The sequence below is a fragment of the Lepisosteus oculatus genome, chromosome 20 (genome assembly GCF_040954835.1).
Source record: "Lepisosteus oculatus isolate fLepOcu1 chromosome 20, fLepOcu1.hap2, whole genome shotgun sequence".
Classification (NCBI taxonomy): Eukaryota; Metazoa; Chordata; class Actinopteri; order Semionotiformes; family Lepisosteidae; genus Lepisosteus; species Lepisosteus oculatus.
Genome location: NC_090715.1, coordinates 2,818,643 through 2,838,909, shown reverse-complemented (window position 1 = coordinate 2,838,909; position 20,267 = coordinate 2,818,643). Strand labels below are relative to the sequence as shown.

Genomic DNA, 20,267 nt, shown 5'->3' with positions numbered 1-20,267 from the left:
CTCCTGAGTAGTGTTCTGATTCGTACAGCAACAATATCTTACTGCAGATGCAACCAGCGAGAGAATGGTGAACAGCCTTCTCTGCTTTACAAACTGTCCTATGTTCTTAAGGTTGCAAAATACAGTTTGAGACAATTACATTTAGTGATTTTTTATTGAATAGTGACATTAAATCGACAAGCCCGTCTGCTGAGGAAGGAAACTGCTTGGGAGCTTTGCCCAACAGATGCAGTGGGCTCTCCTCTGGCACCACATCTATCTCAAAGTACTGCTCAGAGTTAACAGGAAAACATGCAGCTTTTGTCTCAGGGCTTGTTTTCCATACAAAGGGGGGAAAAAGCATTCCCACATCTGGAAATGTGACACAGTGATGCTCAGTGATTAGAAAGGTCCATTCGCTTGCTCTGTAATTGCAGCGATCAATGGGTGACACACTGTCCAGCGTGGTCAGTCAGAAACTGACGTCCCCCACCAGAGACAGGACCCCTCTGTTTGACAGCAGCCCAGTCTTCACACTCACCACACTCCACACCTCTGGGTCAACCCATGTCCTCGCACGATATCTGTATGACAAAATCTCGAAACAGGAGGAAGAGGAAGAAGTAACAATTTGCGCACAGTTTCAGAAACAAACTTTTTAAAAAAAACTAAACTAGTGGGAACCTGAAATGAAAAAATGATTCTGTAATAAGACAGAAGCGATATAGCTTCAGTCTGGATAGATATATCCTTAATAAAACATTCCTTATCTCTGTTTTCCTAAAGTTATAATAAGTAAAAAGAGCATACCAGGCAAGGGCTTTTAATTTGATGTGCTGGTCCTAAAAATGTTTAAATCCTAAAACAATTCTTGAAGCCTTAACAGAGTGCGTAATCGCACAGAGTGGAGTTAGAGTGACCTCTAATGTCTGACACTAAGCACTACATACAATAATGTTTTCTTTAGGGAGTCCATGAATTGACTCTGTCTTTTCTCCAGCTGTAAAATTGACCACAGATGCCACTGTCAGTCTGACTTTCCCCGTTTCCTGCTGTCTGACAGTTACTGCTATTTGGTGCGGTTTAGGCGCCTGTTGCTGCCAGTTGATTCCTTGCTCTGTGTGCGTGTTTTGGGGGAAGAGGTTCAAGGGACTTCAAGACTGGAATGAGGCAACTTTTACTGAACCCTTTGCACCACAAATGGCTTGAAACATGGGGAGGGGGGAATTGTTCAACTGATCCAATTAAGGACATAACCAGCGCAATGAATCGTGACAAGGGCATCTGCTGAGCAAATAGATTAATTGAGAGGTCAGATAGGATGAAAAGCAGAGAAACCTGAAGCTCACCTGAGCCAGACTGGTTGGCTCCCAACGGACAGTCTGTGTGTCCCAGGGACTGGAGGCTGGTGTTGGGAGTTTAATCATGTGGGTAGAATGTGAATCTGGCTTTTTAAAGATAAAAATAAGACAAAATCAGCAACTATGAATAAAGGTGTTCAGCAAAGTCTGCCTGGGTTTATCAGAAGGTGAATGGCTCTTAGATGGGCATGCATTGTAGTATTACTATTATTATCCTTATCATGGGATATCATACACTCTGGTGCTGACGCCATTACATCAATAGCTTTCAACCATGCATTATTGAATTGGAGTTCCTGGGACATCTGTTATACATGCTCTCAGAGGTAATCAGACTAATGGGCTTTAAACTTAGAAAAATACGTCTATAAATAAATAAGTAAAAAAAATACTCCCGCTCGTCTCCTAATCAATTGCCAGAAATGCATCTGTTAATGAAGTCTTGTTAAACTCGGAGATATACAGCAGGTGAAGATTAATGTGCATTGGGAAAGCAGTGGCAGACAGAGGAGCAGCAGACTCACCAGGTCAGTGGCTCAGGAAGAAGGGATAACATGTCCTGGACAGTGTAGAGAGAGGATACAAGCTGACCTGGTCAGCACAGACACACAGGGGGCGAGTGAGCAGGCGAGGTGCCCTTTTCAGCACAGACACACATACAAAAATCCACATCACACTCCCTGAATGGGTATGGAAGATATTTAAGGGTCATACTTTACACATTTCAATGGCATTACCAATTTCATTGTACCACTTCTGACAAAAACATCACAGTGCATTAAAAAAAATGATTAGTATTAGTGATAATTATTATTAGTACGCGACCTTAACACAGCTCACTGCCAAAGGTCTTAAAATATTTTAAAACAACCGAGGCCTGTGAGAAGTTATATTGTAAAACAAAACTGCAAAACAAAGTGTGTGGAACAAGATTTTGGACAAAGTAAAAATACTGTAGTCATAAAAAATGACTGTGAGAGGTGATATTTTAAGAGAGTAATTAAGCGTGGTTGTGCTGCTCTAGCAGCTCATAAAGAAATGTTCTGGAGACAGAAAAGGAAGACAGATTCTGTATTTCACTGTTTTATTGATGTGGGACTTTGAAACAAGAGAAACTGAAAAATACAGTATTAACTCTGATGGGGATTTCCTACACCTGAAAGAAGGCTCACATTCTTCTAAAAATTAAGAATAAATAGAGTGGGTACCTGCTTCCTTTTTTAAAGTTTACTCATGGATTGTCTTTATTAACTCAATGCATTTTGACATACAAGCCCCTCTCTGAATTCTGTTAAAACACCTCCATTCTTCACTGCCAGGACAGGGGGTTAGAAACGAGGTCTTAAGTGTATGAGCCATCCATTCACACTGTGCAGACCAGCCGAAACAGAGCTCGCTGGTTGAAAATGACAAACCAGGCTCTCTTTTCTGATCATTACTCCTGCCAAGCAATATTCATAAATTTAATTTCAAATCAGTTTCCTTTTATTAGTTTCTATGTTATTAAATGAGATTGCTTCATCTTAATATATTTCAAGGCTTGAAATGTAGCTCTAAGCTGTTATTCAAATCAAATAACATGCCCCTCACTTGTGCACGGCACTAATAAATGCCAGCTTGTGATACATTTGCAGACAACAGTCACATATATTACACTAGGCAATAATGCTCCTGATGCCCTTTATTACAACAGACTCAGATTAAGAAGACCATTTGGCTGCCATGAAGCAAGGAGACTCTCTTGTCACAGCCTTCAGCCATATGAGCAGATGACCACGTGCCCAATGGTTCAGTTCAGACAGGGGACTTGAAAAGCCCTGATTACTTATAAAAGGAATCAAACGCTGTTACAATTTTACACGTGTTACCCTTCTTCAGAAAGCCACTGTTACCAAACCAGGGTTTCCGGATGGTTGTGCACCAGTGTCCTTTGCCATCTCGCCCCTATGGTATCACACGACACCGGCTTGCTGGCGGGCTCGGAGCCTGTCTAAGACCCGCGCTGTGGCACGGTGCTCTGGTGGTGATCACTAGCGCCCCTGTATGCGTGGAGTCTGGGTTTCACCAGGTTTCTTCACTGGGAGGACCTGGAAGACACTGTGATTAAGTGGTCATTATTCACGTTGTCGTGTCGTGTTTGATGGGCGCATTTGGTCGTGTGTTCGCTCACTGTGTGGCAAGGGGTTGCTGGGAGAGTTCCCCAGGGCGAGAGAGAGCGGGACTCAGGGCAGCACACCGTGTCAGGCGCTATATAAATGTCTGAAGCGGCACTGCACTTGTTTGTGTGATGCTAAGCGGCACAGCCAAATTGCATACGAATCTCGGTTTTGTTTAAAAGCAGAGCAATGGAAAAAGATTTCACAAACATTTCCAGAATCCAAACCATGCAGGCGAGCCCCGATCGGCGACTCTGAATTGCCCAGTTCCTTTGTCCGTGGGGATTTCAGATCTGGGGGGGAGATTGCTCCCAGTACCACCAGTACCACCAGAACCAGTGACAGAGCAGCCGAGCTGGAGCCATTGCCCCTCACAGGTGGCTTCTCTGATGCCCGTGGCTCCGGTGCCAGCTCAGCACGAACCACAGCGGGCAGCATGAGTGCTGGGGGGGTGCCTTCCCTCGACTCCTCTTCTTCAGATAGCACTGCACAACCCCGACCTTCTTTCATCTGTATTTCCAGACGACTACCCATGTAAAGGTTGCAGCTTAGAAAGCTTAGCTGTTATGGAGAATGACCTTTAATTTTAATATGAATATTTTTTCTTCTTATTATTATTATTGAAAGATCTATGCACACGATAAGTGCATTTTTTTATTATTATTCATATAAAATGCCAAGCAGGGAGCCTTTCCGTTCTCCTCAAACTCCCCCCCCCAACACACACACCCCCTCTGTCTCCTGAACTCCCATTTACCGTCAGCGCTGAAGCTTCCTGACAATGGAAATTAATATGCGTTGAGTTCCTTCCCCTTTATTTACTCAGCGAGGTTTGCCGGGCAACTTTATCAGGAGTAACATTATCAAGAGCTTTGCTGAGAGCTTATTCATCACATTCACATCTGTGCCTGCCCAACACTTGTCACTGTCAATCAAGCAGCAATAATACACAGATGATTCTCTCATTTGGTTTAATAAAATCTCTTGGCTTATTTGCACAGCAGTCATTATAGCACATAATTGCTGTATTGGGGTGTAAGGGAGGCTGTAGCCTGGGGGATAAGAAAAGACTATTGCTATATGAAGGATTTGTTGTTTTTTTTTTTTGCTGCCTTCTCTCCCTAGTCGCTCATATTCCTAAAATTAATATTGCATTTGAATCCAGCCTCTGCTCTTCCTATGCAGGCTAACATTGTTATTACTTATTACCAGGACGCAGAGTCATTCGTTCTTAGTTTTATGTCTTTCCTGTCAAGACAAATTTCATTGGGAGCTGCCACGTGCAATTTTTAACTGTCATTTAAACCTCACTCTAGGAGTCGAATTAGGGGGCTCAAGGTTTTCAAAGCAGCGGGCTGACATAACTAAGGGACACCTCTCTGCCTGAATTAAAGTTTAAGAGCCCGTGGTCATTATTTATGTTGTCGTGCTGTTTGATGGGCGCGTCTGGTTGTGTGTTTGCTCACTGTGTGGTAAGAGGCTGGTACGACAGGGCTGCTGGGAGAGTTCCCTGGAGCGAGAGAGAGCACACTGTGTCAGGCGCTATATAAATGTCTGAGGCGGCACTGCGCTTGTTTGTGTGATGCTAACTGGCACAAACAAATTCCATACGAATCTCGGTTTTGTTGAAAAACATTTCACAAACATTTTCATAACACAATTGATTTTTTCACCTTGATTTTTAAAAAAAAAGCTATATCACCACCCTCCAAAAAAACAAAATATACTGGAATTATAGGAGCAGGAGTATTTGATATGTTTATGAAGGCACTGGTGGGATCATGCCAGTTTCTGTGCGCGGAAAGAGGATTAAGCCTCTCAAAAGAGTATTGAAATTATTCTTGATAAAGTTTTCAAAACAATAGGCGTCACTGGGTCCATTTAGCTTCTTTTACACAGTTGTGGAATTGTGTCCTTGTAGATTTTTTTAAATATACCCAATAGTGAAAATAAATAAACTGAAGAATGCCACTTCTAATACTCACCCTGATCCTACCCTCCACCTCCACCTCATTACTCTCTGATTCCTATAGGCTGACCGGGGTTTTGGCAAATAAAATGCCCCCAGAAAACTAGCCTAGAGCTGGCAGAACTGGAGTCAGAGCACCTGAGGAGACTGAGATCTGAGCAGAGACCTGCATCAGCATGTGAGCTGTAAAGGAACACATAGAGATCAATTCCACATTGAAATGTCAAAAGACAGAAGGCTGTGAAGCCTTCTTCAGGTGTGTGTCTGCTTCTGTTTTACATGACAGTGCCAAATTATTCTCTATTTGTTCCGCATTAGTAGAAACGAACGGTAAGATCATCATCATGTATGGATTTACAGATTCGCTGTGATCAAACAGAGGTCTACAGTTGTATTTTTAGCCTAAAGCTGTGAATAGGTAGTGGAGATTAAGATAGAGGATTTAATCACATGAAAAGAAAAAGACAGAGGACAAATATCACTGGAGTAACTGTAATCACTATGAACACACCTGCTTACATACAACAAGGGCAGAGCCAGGTGATGATGAATTGATCTCTGACTGATTGCTGTAACATCCAGGAGTAGACAGGTGAAGAGTTGATAGGCTTGTGAAGTTTAGCCTGATCCCTCTAAACGAATGCAACACTCTCCTGTCTCACAGCCTCAAGACGACGCCTGCCTCTTTAAAACAGCCTGTACGGCATTATCACTAGGGAATGAGACAAACGCAAGGAAATTACCAATGAATATTAAACAGATTCATTAAGAAGCAGCATATTAAAAGTTGGACACTGCAATACTATTATTTTTTAAATAACGGCTAGTCATTATGAAGATTAAGCTTTAACTCTTTTTATAATTGTCTTTGCGTGTCTAAAATAATGTTCATGATAATGGGATTTAATGTGGCCGAGGGAAAAAAATCTGACCTTTTTTTGTGGGATTGTTAATATCAACTTCAACAAATTGTTGTTAGCTATACAATGTGTATAATTGTCGTACATAGTATTACAAATTATCTGTTTTCACTCAAAATCCTGCTTTTGTTAATAAAATGTATTTAAATATTTCTAAAAGTGGACTGATTAGATGTTCTCATTGATATTTTCAGATGAAGTCAGTGACCTTGTGATGTCATATTTAGAGATATTTACAAATGTGTAACAATAAGAACTAGATGCAAATTGTCTTCATCAATGAAGTGTAGTGGAAACAAAATAGATTCACATAATAGAGTAATAATGAAGTCGATAATTAGGTTCTACATTCAAAGCTGGACAATGTCATTTTCTCCAATTAATTTCAGCAGCGAAGCGTTAAATTAGATTTATTCAGAATAATTACAGAGTTTAATTGTCATGAAATCGATCATTTATCATACTACCCTACTAAAGAGCTTAGCTGCAGAAAAGTACCTGCGGCAGCCAACAAACTTATTGGTGGACCTGAAAATGACCTTTCCTTAATGTTCTGACCAGAGCTGAAACATCAAACTCATTCCAGGCATCTGATCTTACACACTGTACTCATAAATATGCTAGTTAAAGCGATATGTCTTTTTACTAGCTCTTTTTATTGCTGCGAGGGGAGAGAGACCTTGCTATCTCACGCCAAGACTTTGCAGCAAAAAAGACTCAAGTACTTGTAGGTTATACCACTATCAATCAGCTACTTTGTTAAAAAAAATACCTTTTTGTATAAAAGTCATCAAGTATACTACAGATGAGAACAAAATTGTACACTAAACTAAAAGAATAAAAATTTCCATAAAAGTATTTGAATAGTACACTAATTTTAATACTTATTAAGTACTACCATCTTATAGCCAGACATTAAAAGCTGAGCAAGATAGGCCTGGACAGTACTGGGATTAGAGACCTCTAAAGAAAGGCAGGTTGTTGCTGCTAGCGGTGTTAGTGGACCAGTAGGTGGCGCCTTTTCCTCTTGCCCAGAGTTTCTGAACCCGTGTGTCAGCATGGTGACCAGGGACAATGCTGCAGGAGTAGGAGGTGCTGTGCTATGGCTGAGTCCGTAACCCAAAGCATTTCAAGTTCTGACGACTTTGCCATTACAAATTCCACAGCACAGTTTTGAAAGAAGAGCTAGAGCCCACTCCAGGCTTGTACAGTCGGTCCTTCCTACAGATCCTCCTTAATTCCACTTGTGGATGAATTTCTTCGCCAATGACGCAGAATGTCTGCCACACATCTCCCAGGTGGGTGTTGCACATCAGAGGTGGATGAGATGGGTAATCATTTCAGTTATTCACTTGTGTACTACCTTTACTGTAACCTTATACCATAGAAGCTATATTATATTCTTCTGTGCCATTAAGAAGACCTGGAAAACCCTACTGTTAATACAAAGGATAAAGACTAATGTACCGACAAAAAAACCCTGGAAGAATAGGCATCACGAGAGTTTCCTGTCTGTAGATGCTAGTGACCTGTAGAGAAAACCAGCAGGGAATGTGAGCTTGATTTGAAAAAGTGATTTATGACGGCTCTTTCTCAATTGTTGTGAGAGGAGTGTGAAACTTGATGAGCCTTGGAAAGATGGCAGCTTGGGGCGTACCTCCTTAACATTATCGTGTGATGAAAAAAAGACAAGCAAGAACACTGTTAATATAGCACCTTTCAATTCAAACATCCTCAAATCGTTTCAGAGAATACTATACAATAAAACAGAACACAAATCAGTCTTAAAACAGGAAATTAAGGTAATTGTGATTTACAGTGATGGAACATTGTGCATATAGCATTATTTAATATGAGCTCAATGATGAGTGTTCAACCCAGAAGACGCCGGAAATGCACGAATCATGCCGTGAACTGCCGAAGCGAAGAAGCCATATTGAATTTTGAATGCGGTTCCGTCATATAAAGCCAGCCCGTGTTATTCCTCTGCTGTTATTCAGGTTTTGAGGGGAGGATTCTTGTTGGTGGGGTTAAAGATGTCCGACAAGCCACAGAAGATTAAAAACTAGAGTGATTTTATACGCCATTAAGAAGAAAGCAACACTTCCACGTTCGTTTTAGATGCAGCATCTTCTAGGTCTAACGCAGTGAGGATTACTTTAACTGCGGAATAGAAGGTAAGACCATTCACTGGGGATTTAAAAAAAACAACGTTTCGGATACTGTGTTCGTGTCGCTTTACATGGGAACCGAGGAGTATTTGCATTTTGGTTCTTAGAAGGGCGTTCTTGTGAAAATAACCGTGCTGAACAACGCATTATATTTTTGTCTGAACTGGGGTGGTTTGATTCTAAATCCGGAGGGTCAGCCAGGCTAAACCTCTTCCGACCAAATAGTATTTAAACTCGACCACCCCTAATGGCAGCGGCGATTTCTGATTGATGCCTCCTTAGCGAATCACGGATAACAGCGCTCGCCCATGTGTCTTATATCAGCCAATTATTCTTCTCGTGTGGGGATGTGGGCGGTGCTGTGCAGTCAAGGTCGGTTGAGAGCTTGTTGCGGTATTTGTGTCTGGCAGGGAGAAAGCACTTCTAGTTTGGGCGAAATCGGGGATTTAGGGCTGTGACGATACTGAGGTGGGCTTCGGTGTTTGTTAACAACTGTCTTCTTTTTTTTGCCTAGACATGTCTGACCTTTTCCATTTGATTTGTTTTTGGTTTGCACTGCATGGTTTTAACCCTGACGGTGCTGTTCACCTGTCTGGGGTGTTTAGTACTAGATAGTCTAATATTTGGTTTTCTTAGTATGTGAATGCATGAATATTCAGATCGTGTTAACGTATAACTATAACATTGTAACAGAAATTGGTATAGTAGATCTATAAATTCTCAATTTTCTGTAGGATTTATGTGTCCGTTTTCTGTGATTACTGCAAACAACGCAGGAATGTTGCTGACTAGGACTGACAGCGGATATGGATGCTGGAAAATGCCTTGATGTTTCCTGCTCATTTCGTATATTTTATCTCTCACTTCGCACTCCACCGCTTCTAAAAAGAAAAAAAAAATCAAATCGTAGAGTGTTGTGTGCGCCAGGTGTTCAGGATTTGTTTTTAAATAGCGAGACATTTAAAATGCGGTTGCTTTGCCCCGGCGTCTCAGGTTTGTAATTATGCGGGGATGCAATAAGATGATGGGTTCATTTTTGCAGTTACAACACTTTTGTTTTAACCCAGAGCCTATGATCTGGGAGGCTCCAGTAAGCGTCTGTGTGGATGATCATAATCGCTAACCACACGAAGGTTAAATGTTTGCTCCGAGTGTGATCTGGGTACACGTGTGTCTAATGAACTTTGATCCCCGTTTATACCTTACCTGCGCATTTCCACTCCGTGTTGACAAGGCCTACTGCAGAACAGCCCCTAGGTAATAGTTGAGATATTGTGACTAGTTGGACAAATTAAGGCTTTCCAGATTCATGAAACGCATTTAATGACATTTCTGTCGGGTGCTCCAGCTTCCGTCTCCTCATTAATTACTGCCTCCCTCTACCCCTTGGTGCTGTCGGCGAGGCAGGGTGAATACTGACAAGCACTCAGACGGGTCGCCACCGGCAGTCTCTGGGCTTGTCAACAGATCGGCTCGCCGGCGCCTCTGCAGCTGCCGCCGCGCTGGAGGTGCGTGGCGCTCCGCGGAGGACTGGGCTCAGATAGCGAGCTCCCGGCGGATGTGAGGCAGCAGCGGGGGTAGTAGAGAAGCCGTACTTCCCCCCCCCGTGTGATGAATCCCTTCTGGAGCATGTCTGCAAGTACTGGACGCAAGGTAGGCAAGGCGGTGCTGCTGCTGCAGTACAGCTCCTGGATTGCAGTGTCTGATCACGGTCCAACACTCCAGACTCGGTGTGAGCCAGTTTAGCAATGAACCTAATTATTGTGTACATTAGACTAAGAGGCATCTTTACCACTGATTAAATAAAACATTCAATTCACGAAAGGTAATAAAAATAAATCGCAGTACTGCTTTAAGTACTCCGGTGATGCAGTTAAACAATTAGACAACCTAATAGCAAGTGTTTGTGGGGGTAACAAAAGCAAGATGACACTGGGCCTTCAGGACAGCTCGAGTTAGTCCACCGCGATCTGGAGAAGGACTTGCAGAGACTAGGTGTCCATCAGCATCTGCTTCGGCAGCATTGCTTTCACGCACCCCTGCGTTCGATGTCTCATCAGGGGAGTCCAAGGAGTTTACACATTGTTCACTGTAATAATAATAATAATAATTAATAATAATAAACTTTATTTTATATAGCGCCTTTAAAGGTGGCTTCTCAAAGTGCTTTACAGGATGACAATAACAATAAATAAGAAGACTACAACAATAAATAAGAAAATTTCACAAGACAGGACACAATTATAATTATGCCCTGTAGCAAAGGCCTGTCTGCCATCTGGGCTTCTGGTGATTAAGTCTTTTTCTTTAGAACCCGCCTTGTCTCTGGCTGTCGCAGACGATGCCAGTAGGGTACTGATGGTCCCTAACCCCAAGTTAATTTAGGGTACAGATCCTGTAGTTTTGGGTGAAATCAGCTGCTACTTAAACCAATAACTCACAAAAATCTGGAACACAAATGTCTTCATAACTTCTACACGTTTTTGGGTATTTTAGTTTGCTCTTCTTAATTTGTCCTCATTCCCTCCACAAGTATGACAGGAATTCCACAGATGTCACTGTGAACCTTATCATATGGTATTGCAGGAATCTAGGTCATCTGGAATCATGCATATTTATAATGCCTTAAGAATGCACAGCTTCTAATGCTTTAAACAGTGAGGGATTGTTATCGCAGAGTTTGGGATGTTTGTTGGCTTAAGTCAACACGGCAGGTCCAGAATTTTTCAAAGCCGGAAACAGGATATCTTCTTCCTCAGCCTGAGCCACACCTGTTTACCTGAAGTGCAGCTATTTCACAGCCTTGGAGAAGACGGGGAATGTGAAACTGAGCATGACAGAAGAGCTAGGACAGTTTCACTACCCTGTATTGTCAGGGCACTCCGTACAATTTTTCTACCTGAAAAACCTCATCAAGTTTACTGGGATGCAGGTTCCCTGATTCAGATCTGCCTAAAGGGTTTAAAAAACGTGGGTCTGCAAAAATGACACTCATCAGCACAAAATGCAGTCGGTAATAATCGGGAAGATGTTCCCAACCTGGAATATACAAGTGATGATGAATACTGGAAGGCTCATGTCAGTCTTCTTCCATCTGTACACCATTTATGGTTTCAGTTGTTGGCTTTTGTTTTAAAAGTAGTGTTGCTGGAGAGCTTCTTTGCTTAAACTCCTTACTGTTTGAAATCTTTTCAGCCCCTTAAGAGAAATTCTGACTTTTTACAAATTTAAACCCACTGTTCTATAAAAGGTCCTTGATATGGGGGACCAGAAAGAAGAAAGGAAATATGTTTCTGTTGATAAATCTGCCTCGTGACTACACCTGAGGGAGTGGTTGCATGGATAAACTCTGAAGGGCTTAGTTAAAGCAATGATACAGATTCTCAAAGTTCTTTTTATTAAAGTGTATTTTATTAACCTAAGGGAATCTTGACAGGCTTTAATAAACACGCAAACAATACAAAACATTACAGCAAAACAATATCAGAGCTTGCAGGAAAGCAAGAGGCCTTGGGAATAATTTTGTCAACAGAAAAAAAGGACTTGCCCAGACTGCCACCGATTTTGCACCAGCTATTGTGATTTAGCAGTGCGTCAGTCCATAAGAACAGTTTCTGTGAACAAGTAGAGCCAAGTTATTTTCAAGCAGTGTCAGCCCCACCTTGTAAAATATATTCTTTTGGGCAGTAGTGTGATCCACTGACAAAAGACGTCATATCTGATGATGAATCATAACTGTAGAACTGCCGTTAAGCAGAAGTAGTCAAGAATTCAGTGGCAGAGTCATTCCAGAGGTATCCAGAAGGATATCAGTCGCATTCACCTGAAAGTGCTCTCTCTTGGGACACTCCTTAAATATTTGTGGGTAAGTATAGGCCATGTCTGGAGTGTGTTTGTGATGGGCCTGGAGCAGTCATCCTCTGGTACTGAGAGTATAGAGTTGTGTGAATACAACGCATCTACTTGCGTGCTAAATTTCTAGAGGAGGAAAAAGTGTTGAACTCCACTGTGTTGCAGCCTGATCCTGCTGTCCTGAATGCCTTCCAAAAATGCAGAGGAAAGTTGTTGATCTGCCAGGTCTGGTCTGGTTTGGTTGAACAGTTTTGACTGCAGGCTGTGTCTGTGAGAACATGGAGGCTGTGCGGAAAAGAGCTGATCCCAAATCGACTCCCTCTGGGGACCCCAGGGTCCCCATGCTGTAGAAGGAGCTGGCCAGCCTTCCTCTTCCTTTCCGGAGTGTGGGAAACAGATGTCTTGGGTCTCTAGGAAGGGATCGTAGACTGTAGTGTATATTCTGCCAGTCAGACCCAAGGAACTGTCGACTCTCATTGTTTTTCGTTTGTATTGATGAGATTTATAATTATGAACAAGAAAACAGCATAGGATGTTTTTTTTACACTTGGTATTCTCCATTAAATTTAAAAAAGCACAAAAAAAACATTGCAACAGCAAATCGGAAAAGAGCGAGTGTACTTAGTACTATTAAAGAAAACTCAATGCAAGAAGTTGATCGTTGCAAGTGGAACAATTTTCAGTCCTATTGAGCTGTTGTATTTCCAGTATGCAGGTCAGAAAGAAGGCATTTACCTGTTTTCTTTAAAAGTCTCCATAAAGCTTCTCATAACCACAGCATCATCCCTGGAGCAATCGTTTGAGAAGGTTCCCAGCTGACACTGGTCCAGCTTAGGGGGGGGGATCATCATGCTGATCAAATGACAGATCACTAAAATACTGAAATGGAGCTCTGGTCCTTTTTTTGTTTCGTTTTTGAAGGTGGAGTTAACCCCCTTTAATCCTCTGGCAGAGCTCGCTGACTCTACCCTTTCTGAACCCCTGACAGAGGGCCGAGGGCGAGGAGAAGAGTGGTGCGGTAGAGCAGAGAGTCAGCCCCACGCGAGCCCCCTACGGGAAGAAGCAGCTGCCCTCCATTCCGAAAAACGCCGTGCCCATCACCAAGCCCGTCTCGCCCGCTGCGTCCTCGCAGGCCTCCAATGGCACGCACGCTTCTTATGGGCCCTTCTATTTGGAGTACTCCCTGCTTGCAGAGTTGTAAGTCCGACGGCTGTTTAAACTCCCTGCGCGTGTGTGCGCGTGGTCCTGTGATAAGTGCGCTGGTGTGAACTGGGGGGGAACGCGGCACAGAAATGGCTCCTGAGGGCAGGTGAAGCACGGGGTCATGGTGCTTTGGAGCTGGGGGCCACACGCCTGCTGGGTCTCCGCCCTGCCGAGCTTCATTGCCTCCTTGAAGCCTCAGTGGAGTTAAGAAGTTGCCCGCTTGGAATATTTGCACATTTGTTTTTTAGCTCGGGAGTTTGGGGTTTTATTTGTGAAATAACGTGCAGGAGGGACTCGACCTTCTCAAGAGTTCGGTGCATAAAAGCGTTGGGAAGAGCCAAGTCCAGCCCTAGACCATTAAACTGCGGTACATTAAGCATAGTCTGTATGGTTAAAAGATAAGTATTCCTCCTTCATATTATAATTAAAGTTCTAGTGCATCAGCTTTAAGTTAATTGAACAACATTGATCAAGTAAAAGAAACGGTCATCACAAGCCTATACTAATCAGCTAAAAGAAACTTCTCTGCGTGAAGCCTCAACTTTCTCTCTCTGTCCTGTGATGATCACACCACACTGTGATGAAACAGGCAGTAAAACTGTCCAAGATCCTGTAAAGTTGCCTCCTGTCTGTCATCTCTCCCCCCCCCTCTGTCAGCGCAGCACTGAGCGTTTGTTACAGTACAGAAGCAAGACATTTGGATGCTGGGTAGTAGGTACTTGGGCAGAGGTTCACTCACCAGCTAGATTCCTCTCGCCCGTCGAGTCTGTCGCGCAGGTCATTTGAAAGTTGCGGTTAGCTTTCGGCTCGGTTTCACCCCCACACTGCTCTTCCATAGAAGACTCCCCTCAGCCCGACAGCATTGCGACAAAGCGAATTCGCGAATGTGAATTCCCGGGTGTCGAGACCCTCCTGTAGTTAAAAAGGTGGGACTCTTAACATATCTAAGAGCTGAAAAATGTTCAAAAGAATCCTATTATTAAGGGTTCGGTGGTGTAACAGAGTTTGGCTGGATCAAATCCACAGGTCTGCTTGTTGAACAGGCAGGCAGAACACAGCCCTGGATTTGTCTCTGTTTAGCTGTTTGGTACCATCAGGTCTGTAAGCCTGCTGTTCTGGCCCCACGTGAACATCTGTGGTTGTAAACTTAGTCGCAGATTAAAGTTGGGAATGGCTCGGGTTACTGCAGCTGCTGTCCTTTTGTACTCCTAGTTCTTAGGGTGACAGTGTACCCTGGTGGTTTCTATAGCACGTGTGTACTTTGTAGCAAAGTGTTGATTGGCTCTGTCCGCGGTTAAGTGTGCACCTGTCGCGTTTAGGGGTGTAGATCGCTAACACATTGTTTCTTGTCATGGTCTGAAGCACTCTGGTGATAAAGCAGAAACTCCCTGGGATATATGTGCAGCCATCCTACAGATCAGCATTGAGTAAGAGCTTTTTATATTAATTTCTTTCTAATAACCATGCAAAGAGAAATGGCTTTATTTGTTTTTAAAAAACAACAAACTTTTTTTTATTTCAGTGTGGTTTGGAGTTATTTTCATAAGGCATGGCCTGTACCAGGACGGAGTTTTCAAATTCACGGTGTATATCCCAGACAACTACCCCGATGGCGATTGTCCTGTAAGTGATGTAACGGTTCTGCACTGTACAGTTGATGGAGGTCCTTTGTCTCTGTACCCCATAATCCATGCAGAAGCTTCTCCTTCACGTGGGGTGAATATCCATGGAGAAAGAAAATTCAAAGCAGGATTCTGTAATTGATCGCTCAAAATTAAAGGGGAACTGCAATGCTATTTTTATATTTCGGGATAGGAAAGAATCGGCATTGATGAGTGCATTTTAAACCACAGTAAAAGTCAAATTTAGGTTTTAAGAATAATGTGTAAACCCTTCAGTGTACATCACAAAATAGACGAAATTTCCAGGTGTGCGCATATTCTGCAATTCAGAACTAGACGACAAAACTTCTGGTGAAGTGTTGTGGCCCTATTACATTGTAAGCAAGCAGCTTGTGAATACATCTCTTTTAATCCAATAGAAATATTGTTTTTGATTTCAAGAAGGTTTTACCTACAAATACTGCATGCGGATCACATTGGAACATTTCTGCGGTGAAATGTCTCCTGCACAACTTGTATTTATACATTCGTACATCTAGTCATTATTGTGACTAGTGAGGAGGAAGGGCTGCATCTCGTAGCAATTCATGGGAATTGAATGCGAGTTGGAGACAACATGGTGACTTGCCGTCCTCTCACAAAGTTCATGATTTCGTGCTGGATTCGAAATGTGTGAAATGTTTATCGTTAATGAATTTATCTTGTAACTGGGAGTTAATAACCGGTCTGAGAAACTGGGGCTGCAGTTCCCCTTCAAGGGCATGTCTGTGCAGTTGAGTGACCACCTCTCCGACCCTGTCCTGTCTGTCTGTTCCAGAGGGTGGTCTTCGATATTCCAGTCTTTAATCCTTTAGTGGATCCTGTCTCAGGGGAGCTGGACGTGAAGAGAGCTTTCACAAAGTGGAGGTCAGTCAGTTGCCCTACTTCTTCCCTGATTTATGCATCCCCAACATTGCCAACTTCGAAGATCTTATCTGAAATCCTTTATTTTATTTATTATTGGCAGACCTGCACTGATATAAGTATTACTATTTAGTAATGGAGGGCAAAGTTGAATGTTTATGGTAAGTTACATTCTTTCCAGCAAACCAACAATTTTAATTAATCAGTAGTGTGAAGTTCAGCAAGAACAGGAAATCTTGTTGGGCGTTTGCCATATTATAATATCATGTACACATTATGTAAGATTATTATATTTTTCATATGGCCTGAAGAATGCAGGCATTATGGAGCCGATGCTGTCATCATGTGTAAGTACAATGATAAATATTATTGAACTTAACTGTGAACACAAACCAGAGGGCATTTGGAACGTGGAAGTGCCTTTGAAACTAAGATCATGTGTTTTTTTTGTTTTTACACAAAAAAGGTTTAGGACAAGATACTCCACTGTGGTGTGGAAACCAATACCCTTATTTCTCCCATGAAACGCCTCTCCCCAGCTCATCCCTTGCTGTGTTCTTCGTGTTCCTCTGCAGGCGGAACCACAATCACATCTGGCAGGTGCTGATGTACGCACGCACGGTCTTCTACAAGATCCAGACCCTGGAGCCGCTCAACCCAGAAGCTGCAGTCCTGTGAGTCTCTGCAGCATCTTCTGGCTTCCTCAGACAGCCAGCCGGGGGTGCCCTTCCTGGGATGTGCCGGGGGTGAAACAGGGTGCCGATTGTGCCTTCAGCCCTGGGTCCTGGTGGGCGTGTGGAATTGAAAAGCTGTCCGAGAGAAGAAAAGTCCACGACCGGCTTGGCCATTGCAGTGAGGCAGGATATTGATTGGCAGTATCGGCTGAAATTTGGCTATCTAGGCAAATGTATCCAAATTAGCCGGTTTGCCGGGTTATGTAGAGGTTTTCCTTGCTGATGGTTGTTTGGCTTGCGGGAGATAAAAGGTGACGTGATGGGACAGTCATGCCCTCTGTCAGGCTGTGCAGCCTATTGTGAGTGAGCTTTGTTTAAAGAAAGCTTACACAGCTATTGCTGTGCCTCTGGCACTGACTGAGTGCACCATCTGGGAGGCATCGGTTGCATTTGATACAAAAATACCCTGCAAGTCAATGAGGGCCTGGAGCCTCTTCATCTATCAGTACGATCTGGATTCGTGAGCAGTTCACACACATTAGCAATAGTGAGGCACTTCAGGCAGGGCATGTAAGGTGTGCATGTGGCCTGTTCTGATGGGAGCCCATTTAATGTCTTCTGCATGTGTCTTTGTAGGTACGAGAAAGATATTCAGCTCTTTAAAAGCAAAGTGGTGGAAAGTGTGAAATTATGCAACAGTCATCTTTTCGACCAGCCGAAAATAGACGACCCGTTTGCAATAAGGTCAGTAAACGGTGCTTCTTTTTTGTTCCGAAAGCTGTAGATTTTAGCTCTGGATTTAATCAGCCTCCAGGGGCATAAATCTGGGATATCCTTCTCTAATAGAACAAGTGTTTGTAAAGCAAACTTTAACATAAATTGGTGGTTCTGTAGAATTTCTAGTAGTATGCACTACACCAAATTTTGCTACTTTGCCAATTTTTTATGTATTCATTTATACTGATGGGGGGAGGGAAGAAATGCAACAGCTCCTCCCCTCCCGTCTGCATGGAACAGGCTCAAGAGTGACTCATCCATGAAGTGGACCTGGTGCCACTGCTGACGAGTCCATCGCAGCCTCTGTCTGGCCCAAGCCAGTCGGGTGTGATGTCTAGGAGGTGTGAGCAGAGGGCCTCTGACAGGCCGCCTTGCTCTAAGGCCAGCAGCATGGAGCCTCACTGCCCTGTCACTGATGCAGGCACTGTGTCTGCCGGCAGTTTCAGCAGCAGTACAGCTGGCAGATCTGAAACGATCTCTCAGATGGACCTGTCTCATGCGTTGGTCCTGTTCTGGTGTGGTCACTCAAGGGCGACCGGATCTGTCCCGCTGGTCTGGTGAAACGTTCTCTGCAGTCAGGACACAGTGGAGCGTCTTACTGCGTAGTGTCTGGCAGCGCTGGCACACGACATGCATGTCAATGCCCCTCTCCCTTGCTTCTGGTGACATTCGAGGCACTATGGAATGCACAGAAAAGTGACGAAGTGTGGCCTTTTTCTTGCAGTGACCTAAGCTTTGAATTAAGGCCTTTTTAAAGGTGACCTGATCAGCCTTTGTTCCACCTGGACCTCATTGGGTAAAAGTGCACCTAACAAGCTTTTGTGTGATTGGCAAGTTGCAGTGCCTCACTTCACAAGCTGTATTGCTCGTCAGAGGGCTTAAAACAAATTGACAACTTTTTGTGAAAGTACATAAGCTATAACTAGTATTCTCATTCCAGAAAATGTTGCGTTTCTTTTTTCCATCAGGATCTATTGAGCTTATATCTCAATTTCCTTTCTCGTATAAAAAATGCTTCAGTATACTCCAGCATTTGAAAACCGTTAAAACTGCATCATCCAAGTCTTGCGGAGGGGTGAATTTCCATCTTCATCTAGTCGGGTTTAATATTTTTAAATAATGGGTGAAATTGCTGTTTTTTATCTTAACTTGAGCCCGTTTGTAAAAGATAGATGCCAAATGTGTGGGATTTGTCATGTGTCATTTTACTGTTTGCCCTCGTTTCGATTAAAAACCCCTTTGTTGGTACAGCTTCTCCCCATGGAACCCCTCTGTGCACGAAGAGGTGCGAGGGAGGATGTTCATGCACAAAGTGAGTACTTGAAATTTGTTCTCTGCTCGATTTGGATGCATTTTTAGTGCAGGTGTATCGTAAAGCTGGCTTCTCGGAACTTGTTTGAATTTGACCCATTCCAGGGATCAGTTTACTTCAAAGGAGGGTAATAGTCTCATGGGTTTCTTCTGTATGCTGGCCGCTGTAGAGAGGAGGGTTGCTGGCAGTGTTAAATGCAAGGAAAATAAGTAAAGATAATGCTCCCATAAGACAAGTTGATTTCATTCGCTGTCACCCAGGAGTGGAGTGGTTAGGTCTGTTGTGTGACATTCTGCTGTTGCCTAGAGACGGCCTGAGGATCACCACAAGGGGCTGCAGGTGTCGGGCCTCTCCTGGGTGAAGCCAGGATCCACACAGCCCTTCAGCAAAGACGACAACACACTATAGACATGAGCCCGCGCCTCTGCCTCTCCACCACCAGGGGGCGGAGTGATCGGGAGGCATGCAGGCTTGCATTTTGCTGTATGAGATTAGTGTAAATAGTGTCACAGTCTGATGTGGATTTTTTTTTTAATGTAACATGCATACTTCACTTTAAACAGCACTTGGCTGGATTTATTGAGGACAACTGTGTACAGCTTTGTAAAACATTTATAATTTGTCCTTTATTTTTTTTTTTAGGTTTTGATCAAAGTTAGTTTTGATTTTAAATTGAGGATTTATTCAAGTTCTATAGCAGAACAAATGGACAGGTACATCATCTGTGAATGCAAACATTTGTTGTGCCCATGATTGTGATCATTATGAGTTATAATTATGAGTTGAATTATGAAAAACAGCATTAACGGTTTTTGGTTTTTAAGGATGTGCTGTAAGTTTTGGTTTTCCAAATTCAGCCATACTGTGTATTTCATGTCTTAAATAGTTTTAATATATATTTGCAGAGGAAAGTAAATACTATTTTAATTCAAATACTGTACTGACATATAAGTAATCATCTACCATAAATCAGTGGTGGCAGTTTATGGGTTATTCCTCGTATCTTTTGAAGTTTCTGGTGTGTAAATATGCTAGTGGACTTTGTACATAACTTGTTTACTGTCTGTCCATCTGAGGGGTATAGTTTTGCTGAAACTCATGTTTTCAGTCCACTTTATTTATAGATGGCTGGAGGTTTTCAGAAACAGGCATTGGTCTGACCTAATTAGGGAGTTTTGCAGCTTGCATCACATTTGTTTTAAATCGGTAAAGGCACTTGATTGATCAACTCTTGGTTAATTTTTTTTAAATTAAATACTTCAAACCATTGTCCACAGTTGATGCTGTGCTGTATAGATATTGTTTTTAGAACGTTTCCTTTGAATGACAATAAAAGCAGTTGAGTGAATTTCTTGCGTGTTGCTTTCT

At 42.8% G+C, this 20,267-nt stretch overlaps 1 protein-coding gene across 2 annotated transcripts; it reads left to right on the top strand.

Moving 5' to 3' along the window:
- The first annotated feature begins 8,359 nt into the window (after positions 1 to 8,359).
- aktip (akt interacting protein) lies at positions 8,360 to 20,247 on the top strand. Of its 2 annotated transcripts, none has more exons than XM_006641411.3 (10): positions 8,360 to 8,562; positions 9,964 to 10,209; positions 13,397 to 13,605; positions 14,974 to 15,038; positions 15,134 to 15,234; positions 16,051 to 16,139; positions 16,712 to 16,810; positions 17,447 to 17,554; positions 18,839 to 18,899; positions 19,206 to 20,247. In XM_006641411.3, the coding sequence occupies exons 2-10, from the start codon at positions 10,168 to 10,170 to the stop codon at positions 19,305 to 19,307; spliced, it is 876 nt and encodes a 291-aa protein (XP_006641474.1). In that variant the 5' UTR covers positions 8,360 to 8,562; positions 9,964 to 10,167; the 3' UTR covers positions 19,308 to 20,247. The 2 variants fall into 2 exon arrangements, with proteins under 2 accessions (XP_006641474.1, XP_015224135.1); XM_015368649.2 differs by lacking the exon at positions 8,360 to 8,562 and adding an exon at positions 8,907 to 9,024.
- Positions 20,248 to 20,267: the final 20 nt, after the last annotated feature.

Excerpts from the sequence above, each read along its gene's own strand:
- aktip (XM_006641411.3), top strand. The coding sequence starts at position 10,168 with ATGAATCCCTTCTGGAGCATGTCTGCAAGTACTGGACGCAAG. Across the intron at positions 15,039-15,133 it reads ATCCTACAGATCAGCATTGA|TGTGGTTTGGAGTTATTTTC; the intron begins GTAAGAGCTTTT and ends TTTTTATTTCAG. Across the intron at positions 16,811-17,446 it reads AACCCAGAAGCTGCAGTCCT|GTACGAGAAAGATATTCAGC; the intron begins GTGAGTCTCTGC and ends GTGTCTTTGTAG.